The sequence below is a fragment of the Limulus polyphemus genome, unplaced genomic scaffold (assembly GCF_000517525.1).
Source record: "Limulus polyphemus unplaced genomic scaffold, Limulus_polyphemus-2.1.2 Scaffold0, whole genome shotgun sequence".
Lineage (NCBI taxonomy): Eukaryota > Metazoa > Arthropoda > Merostomata > Xiphosura > Limulidae > Limulus > Limulus polyphemus.
In genome coordinates this window covers 3,834,436-3,842,840 of record NW_013665610.1, presented here as the reverse complement: position 1 = coordinate 3,842,840, position 8,405 = coordinate 3,834,436, and the positions used below count along the sequence as shown (strand labels likewise).

Here is an 8,405-nt window from a genome sequence, read left to right as displayed (position 1 = left end):
ATGCTGCTTTATGTAAGTTGCTAAGCTTTTTAAAATTTTGAAAGAAAATAATTTTTTTAGGTTTTATATATCCAGTTGAATAAACAAAAAATCATAAATTACTATATCAATACCATAGAATTCCACTATAATTTATCAAGCTTAGTAACTAAGCTGTATGTCATTCTAAAAAAACATTTTGAGCAGACTTAAGACACAATCTACCTCCTTGAAATCTTGGTTCAAAAAGATGAATGGCATCCAAACACGTTAAAATTGCTGAGAAAGCCACTAGGGGGACATTCTGAGCTTCCGATTGGTTATTCATGTCATATATAGAAGAAACTGTATATAAGGGAGCGTTTCCAAAAATGGAAAGAAGTGGGCAGAGTGCCACTGTGTGATTTATTACATGATCAATATCTTAGCAAATTGAAAAGATAAGAGGTTTTTATTTTATATTCTAGCTTGTTAATATCAGTAATTTGAGTTCCTACGAAACTACAGACTTAGTATTTTGACATCACAAACATCTAATATGAACCAGTGCTGCATTTAACATACCATGTGGGACACAAAAATTGATGTTTAACTGTGTTTTTAATATTTGCTTTTAAATTAAGAAATTGAGTAACATATAGTACTAAAATTTGAATTATAACCTACAGTTTGATACCAAACTTATTGACATAAATTCATGAAACAGTAGTTCAATAAAATTTTGAATGCGAGTCAACAAAAGCAATGACATGGCCTTTCACCCGTGACCCATCTGGAAAGGGTTAATAAACTGCAGATGGCTGTTGAATAACAAGATGATGTTTTGGCTAATATACTGAGGTCTTCTTCAAGTCTTTGAAGAAGGCCTCAGTATAGATTTTCATTCAAGAAGCAATTACAGTCCATTAAAGTTCTCAAACCTATGATTACTAGGTACATTATGTTTTTTCTTATCTTGAAATTTAAGAAAATTAATAGACATTTTTAACACAAGCTTTAAAACTGAAAATAACTAGATTAGCCCTATGCATTTGGGTGGGTCAAAGTATGCATGTCACAACCTTTTTACAGAGTTATGTTAAAAATGTAACTAAAAAACTTTATTATCAATATATGTCAATAAACTTGGCATCAAAGTATAGTTTACAATTTGAATTTTAATATTATCTATGTTTTAAATTCAAAAGGAGATATTAAAAAATCTCTCAATTTTGACTCTCCTATCACAACACGTATGTGCTCTGACCTTTCTCAGTCAGCTTCAATAATACAGCTTCTATAGTACCTAACCAATTAAAAACAAACTACACATATTGACAAGAAAAAATATGAAATTTGAACCAATTTTCATTTGCTGTTAAACCCACCAGAGAAGCTCCTCCCATCTTTTCACACATTTGAAGCAATTTATTCACTCACACCTACTTGCCTGGTGACATGTTTGTACCCAATAGAAAGAACATACTATAATACAGAATATCTTAAGCTCGTTTGTTTAGTTTCGATGATCAAAGCAAATATTGTGCGGGATAAAACAAATGAATAAAAGCTGAAAAAGAAAAATGAAACAGTCCGAGCTTTTTATATACATATATACATGTATGTGGATAAGAAGGAACCTACAGGGGGACTTCATCTTGCGGAATATATCCTTCTTTTACTCTCCTTGCCTTTCGCCATGATCCATCTGTCCTCTGTGTAGCTGGGATGTAAGTCCCTAGAAAGAGCAATGCAAAATACATAATCTGATTTGAAGAAGCTAAAATGATAAAACAAAGAATAAATTAGAGTAATTTTATTTTGTGGAGAAAAGTTACGCACATAATTATTTAAATGTTACCAAAGTACTTCACCATGCATTATGAATAACTTTTTTTTTTATGAGTGTTAGATCTGACAATTTAGTAAAGGTTCAAATTTACAGGTCAATCACAAATATAAACACACTGCTTTAAAAATAACATATCAAATTAATAAAGAAGCCATTTTTCACCTACGAAAACTAATAAATACAAATATTTTAGGGGCTTTCATTCTTGCTAACTATTTATGTAATAATTAACATTTCACATTAGTATATTAACAGATATGATGTTTCAAATTAGCAAATAGCAAATAAAGTTCATCACATATTTTTTACAAGCCTTCACAATGAGACCACTGTGTTTTAGTGACAAAATATAAACTCATTTTGTTTTATATGCTACATATTATCTATCGGTTTTAAAAATAATGTCATAAAAAATCTACTACTTTTGAAAATATATGACAATTTTGGTTCACTTTTACCCTAAAAGTTCTTGACAGGTTACTGAATGTTAAACTAAATTTTCCCAGTTCCTTTACAGAATATGTTAATACCAGGTTCTACAACTATACCCCTTCCAAGTATATGTAACAATCATTATAAACTCATTTTGAAAATGTGTTATCCCTGGTGCAATTTTTCGTTATTAAACATTGCTATTTATTTCTTATTTTTTCATTTATTGTTGGCTAAACTGTAAAAACTCAAGTAACTTTTCATGAATCACCACCAAAAATTCTAGATTACAAAAAAGGTGCTATGTTAACACCACATAGTATTGAGTTTAATAAACTTTTAAACTTACAATACATTTAAAGATTACAGAACATACAATAAATCAATACTGATTACTTAGTAACACAAACTATCACAAATTCTGTCACTGATCTATAAAAAATTGTTGTGCACACATTAAATTCACATATATGTAAATTTATATTTTACATTTATAAAGCTATTTTACAAAATGTTTACTAGACACCTGTACATCTGCTTGGTCGAGCACAACCTATGCTGGATAGCTTATTTAGGAACTCCTTTAGACTTTGAAGCACACTACTGTAAAAACATATAAAGGATTGATCAATTAACTAAGTCTGTAAAATTAAAGTTTCAATGAATGATTTAAGAGTTACATGGACAGCTTATTTATTCCCTTGTTCTAGAAACACTCCACTGTCATACACATACAGAAAAGAAGGGGTTTGCATTCACAAATCCTATACAGTTTAACATTCAATAAACATTATTTTTTTATATGGAAGAAAAGCTGTTGTACATGTATTTCAGTAAAAATTATCACTGCATTATTTTGATTTAAAAACTGAATGACACAACTACTCAGTTTTTCCATACTATGTAATCAAAATGAGTTAATTTTATAGTTTGTAACTTACTTTGAGCTTTTATTCAACTTATTTCCCCTTGAATGTAACAAAGAATATTATATTTAATTAATTAATATTTAAAGCAGTGTAGCTAACTTGACAAAATCAATTGTAGTGACCCATAAAATACTAGCAAAGTTATTTTTAATCTTATTGTATTGTAATTTCTGAATATATATCTTTATATAAGACTTTTATTTATGCAAGGTTTAAAACATCCATTACATTTCACTTCTCTGAGCTTAAAATAAAAAGATCAGGTTATACCCCAGTATAGCAATTTGAAAAATAAATGAATATTAAAAGTAAATAACAGTTTAATGAAAACGAAAATATCTGATACAAGCTGTCCTTCCTTCTTTTTCAATAGTTTTAATGTATTTTTGGTATTCCAGGCTTGTTATTCCATAGAGAACAGCTGTCATTCCACAACATTCAATTTGTATTTGGTACAGCAGTGTTAAATTAAATTAATTGGGTAAGAAGTTTTAAGAATGTATTTGGTGGTTTTGATGATATACTCTATCACTCTCTTTTCTCCATTATTTGATTACACTTTACAGTGGTAGTACACCTTTAGGCTTTACAGCCAACGTCTGAGTGGTCAAAAAAAATATCTATATCAACTGACACTCAAGATCTCTAGAGTCACACTCATAGTCTCAATGTTAAATTGTTATTAATATTATAAATTTACATATTATTACTATTAGTACTAGGGTCTAACAACAATTACTGAATTAGGTTCTAAAGTCTTACCTTTATAAGTTTATTACACTTGGCTTGGAGTTCATTTACTTCTATTACTGCCTTGTAAATAATATGGTGAGGCAATGTAATAATATCACTCCAAATACGTTTTAACATTAGCCATGGCATTAGTAAATAACTAAGCCGGCTTTACGACCATATACCTATAATTTATAGTATAAGTTACATTATAATTATCAGCATAACGCCGCAAACCCGATTTCGTCAAATATGCTTAATGCATAACACCAATGTTCTTCATGCAAAACTAAAATAACCCTAAATTACTTCTCTTAGTAAGAGAAATCTCTCTATTTTTCAAAATCGCAAAAAAAATACTCTCAACTCACCGGTTTCATCTGTTACATATTGTGCTGCCATTCTAAGGAGACATGGCCTATTTACACTACCTTTCTTTTAGCGATCACTATTGACAAGAATATAATTCTTGCAAAAGATATTTTTCTTACTCTCAAAACTTCTTAAAAAAGACATTTATAATATTCGCACAAAGCTACTTAAAAAATATTTATGTTAACCATCCCTAATTTTGAGCTGATAAACTAAGGAAAAGGCAGGTAGTTAACAGCACTAACCGCCAACTCTTAGGCTACTCTTGTCTGATGGAATAGTGGGGTTTGACCGTCACCCATATAATGCGAACATAGTGCGGAACGCGATTTCTTTCTTTCTGTTTTTTTTCTTCTTTAGTAACGGGACGCACAAACTAAATACACATATCCATAATCCGTCACACCACTGGGAGATGCTTGGCTTACAAAAAGAAGAAAATAACTACAATACTCAATCAAACAATACAAATATACCGCCCATAGATCAACCGACATTAATAGTTGATGGTCGACTTAAAGACAAGTTTTTTGCTTCTCCAACACTGTTCGTCATTAAATGAAAGTACAGTCATTCGAGTTACGGGAAAATGTTCAGAAAATAACTATAGATTTGTTCCGTGAAATCTCTATGTAGCGGTACTTCGTCTTGAACTTTTACCTCAACTTAAAATATTTTAAAAGACAACCATATTTGTTTAATAATGACTAGGAATCCTTGATAGGTGTAATAGCCCAACAATATCAATTTAGTTTCTCCTTTTTATTTTCCTTGTCAAGCAAGTATCACATAAGTAGTCTAATTATATGGATCCTTTACTGATCTTTAGTTAGTGTTATTTAAAAATACGTAAACCCTGGTAAGAATTCATTTAAAGAACTGGTGCTGGTTCTATACCCCCCTCCTAATTAACATGTTGAAAAATATGAAGAGATGGACTAAAAGAAAAAAAGGGTGTTAGTTACAGGTAGACGGTTAAACTCATACTTTGATTTGTTTTCTTCAGACCGTAGTAGAAGAATTAAAGGTGACTTGATATAATATAGTTTTAATTTTCAGTGGCCTGGACAAACTATAGTGTACTTTTAGTGTACATATTTCCAAACTTTTTTTCATGTGAGGTGAGGGTGGGTTGTTTGAATTTCGCGCAAAGCTACACGAGGGCTATCTGCGCTAGCCGTCCCTAATTTAGCAGTGTAAGACTAGAGGGAAGGCAGCTAGTCATCACTACCCATCGCCAACTCTTGGGCTACTCTTTTACCAACGAATAGTGGGATTTACCGTCACATTCTAATGCCCCACGGCTGAAAGGGCGAGCATGTTTGGTGTGACGGGGATTCGAACCCGCGACCCGCAGACTGCGAGTCGAGCGCCCTAACCACCTGACCATGCTGGGCCGAGGTGAGGGTGGAAGACATGTTAATGTGAAGAACTATACTTTGTTTAGTATTTACATTTTGATTACTTTTTCCGGTGTTTGGACAGGTTACGTCGACAGGCTGAAAGGTATCTCTGTTTTAATATCTCCAGGTGAGTCAGCGATATGTTCACGGACTTACAACGATAAAATATGGAGTTCTGTTACCCACGGTGGACAAAGTTAAGGTAGCCTACTATGTAACTTTGTGCTAAAACAAAACCAACAAACAGGGAAAAAACAAACAAACAATGTTTTATAATGGCTAAAATGTTAGTGTAAATATCAGTAACTTGAATATAAGCATTTCACGCAGACTTCAATAATTGTCCATAACTGTCTCCCCAGTGGTGTAGTGTCTGGCAACCCTGAGACCAAAATGGGCATTATTTATATAGATATCTGAGGCCTTTCCCAGTCAGAGTAACCCAACGCCAGCACTGGTCGAAGCCATGTGAGACTAGCCAAGAGAGACTGTAGGTGCTGTGGTTGGAAGACATCCGCCAAAAGTAACCATATCATTAGCAGGTGAAAAAGCAGGCACCAAATGGTGAAATAAGTGGATCATGGGACAGTGGTGAACTTCTTCGAGTTGGGAGGTAAACTGGTGAAACAACAATGGATCACAATTAAACCTGGACTTGTGCAGAGCCAATGGATGAGTTGCTGAGCACACCATGTCGTTCTGCTGCCTTACAGTACTGACGTACCACTCAATAGAATGTCTTGGTCCACGACTATGCCAATCACACTGTACCCTTAATGTTTAGGATGTCTCAGCCTAGTGTTCGCTGAGAGTCCACAGAAGAAAGGCCAAGTAGATTTCTTCTTCAACATTTAAGGGTACGGCCAAAGAAAGTCTTGGGTACCCCTTTAATGACTTCAGACAGGTCACTGTTTGGAATGAACAGGTTCAATGATAGGCAGTGCAGTTTCTGATGCTGAACCTGTATCGTTCAGTGTTTGATTCAATCAAGCAGTTAGATAAGGAGAGAAAAAGCTGAGAGTACTTGTTTGGCTATTCACAGCGAGCCGATGAGGAAGAGCTGGATTTAGAAGTGAGACACAAATCTCATAGTCAGCCTCCCAGTTGATGTGGCTGAAATTAAACCTAGTCATGAAGTAGCTAGGACAATCATTTGGTCAAAAAACGAATGATTGAAAGGAAGTAATATTCCTTGCTTTTCAAGGTGATTGGTGGTGTTGTGAAGTAAAATGTATGCACTACAGTGAAAGCTCATTAATCCAAATACATCTGTAATGAAATAATATATCAAGACTACTGAGATATTAGGGTAGTCAAAATAGTCATTCTAAATACAATGGACATTATTAATAGCATGCATTATTGAATGATAAATGTAAAGCTGCAAACTAGTGATTGTGGAAGTGCAACTGGTAAACAAAAAGGAACTACTCGTATATGAATAAACGTAGCAGTTTTTACTCTGTATGTCGTCAATAATGATATAAAATGCACAACCAAAGTAATATTTTATTATTTTTACATAAAACATCATTTCATTTAAACAATGACTTACTTACTAAATACAAAATACACTGTATTGATCAAATGTACAACAAATCACTTTTCAAAGAAGAATCAATCATAGTCTGCTTTTGAACACAAAATGTTTTTTTCTGTAGATCCTCAGTTGCTTTAAATTTAATCAAGTAGCGAATTATATCATTATCTTTACATAAACCATTTTGTTGGCTACTGTGCTTTATTCAGACTGACTGCTTCAAATGGTGGATAATTTTTTTTTATATTTTTTTAATTCGCTGTACCACACTCTTAAAGAGACATGCTAGAAATGGTGCTTTCAGCTCACAACTCTAGACCAGTTGATTCTGTTGAGTTGATGTTGGGCAACTGATCAACTAACATAGCATCATTGTTACTTTAGATTAAGGTATGGATTCAGCAAACGTCTTAGCGATTTTGACATCTCCAAAGGTTCAACAGTTCCACTCTATTAAGGCTATAGTAGGTAAAATCTTGTCATGCTTGAAGTAATTTTTGATAGTTTCTGTAGTAATAATGGATCAGGCAAAACTTACATACCATTTGTGAAGCCTCACGTACATTCACTGTTTGTGGATCATTATTTTCAGCATATTCTATGTACCTTTGAATCAGTTGATGGTAGCAGTAAGCTTTGAATGACATGATTATGCTAGCATCCATAGGCTGTATCATTGAGGCATTCTTTGGTGGTAAGTGTTATAGAGAATTCTTGATCTGGTGCAGCATGACTACTAGAAATGTCCACAAGGGAAATGATTTTTCTCTTCTTCGAGAGCATCCTTTGTTTCAAATCCTCCAGTCATTTCAATGCTGACATCATCCAGCTTTATTCCCACTTGTATCTTGCATGGATAGCAGGGTTGAATTCTCCCCCAAAGCATCTTTTTTATTTAAGTTTCACAATCACAAATGACTGTAACTTGTCACTACCACTTGCATTGTAATACAAAGTAACTGTTATGAGATCTTTAGATCTTTTTTTTTTACCTTGAACTTGTTGGCTTGCCAAATAAAGATTAGATCACAACTTGTAGAAATAAACCAGTCTAATATAGATTGTAGATGTCTCCCAGTTCACATCCTGCCAGAACCTTTCATAGATCTTCTTTACTTCTGCTTCACTTTCCAAGTTTGTGTTCTTTATTCCAAATTGTCCTTTGAAATGTTACAGTCATTATCTGT

At 33.1% G+C, this 8,405-nt stretch overlaps 1 protein-coding gene across 5 annotated transcripts in view; it reads right to left on the bottom strand.

Annotated features, from left to right (window-relative positions):
- Positions 1-4,359, bottom strand: part of LOC106472817 (partner of Y14 and mago-like) — a 27,304-nt gene extending 22,945 nt beyond the window's left edge. For 4 of the 5 annotated variants that reach the window (XR_002610079.1, XR_002610090.1, XR_002610082.1 and 1 more), the window contains exons 1-2: positions 4,275-4,359; positions 1,603-1,696 (exon numbers count right to left, since the gene is read on the bottom strand). Coding sequence is in view for 2 of the 5 variants with exons in the window: in XM_013933845.2 (XP_013789299.1) it covers positions 1,603-1,696; positions 4,275-4,305 (125 nt within the window). In the remaining 3 variants the exon portion in view is untranslated. Of the gene's footprint in view, positions 1-1,598; positions 1,697-3,933; positions 4,212-4,274 lie in introns of those variants that run through there. The other variant, XM_022383032.1, reaches the window with a different exon arrangement.
- Positions 4,360-8,405: the final 4,046 nt, after the last annotated feature.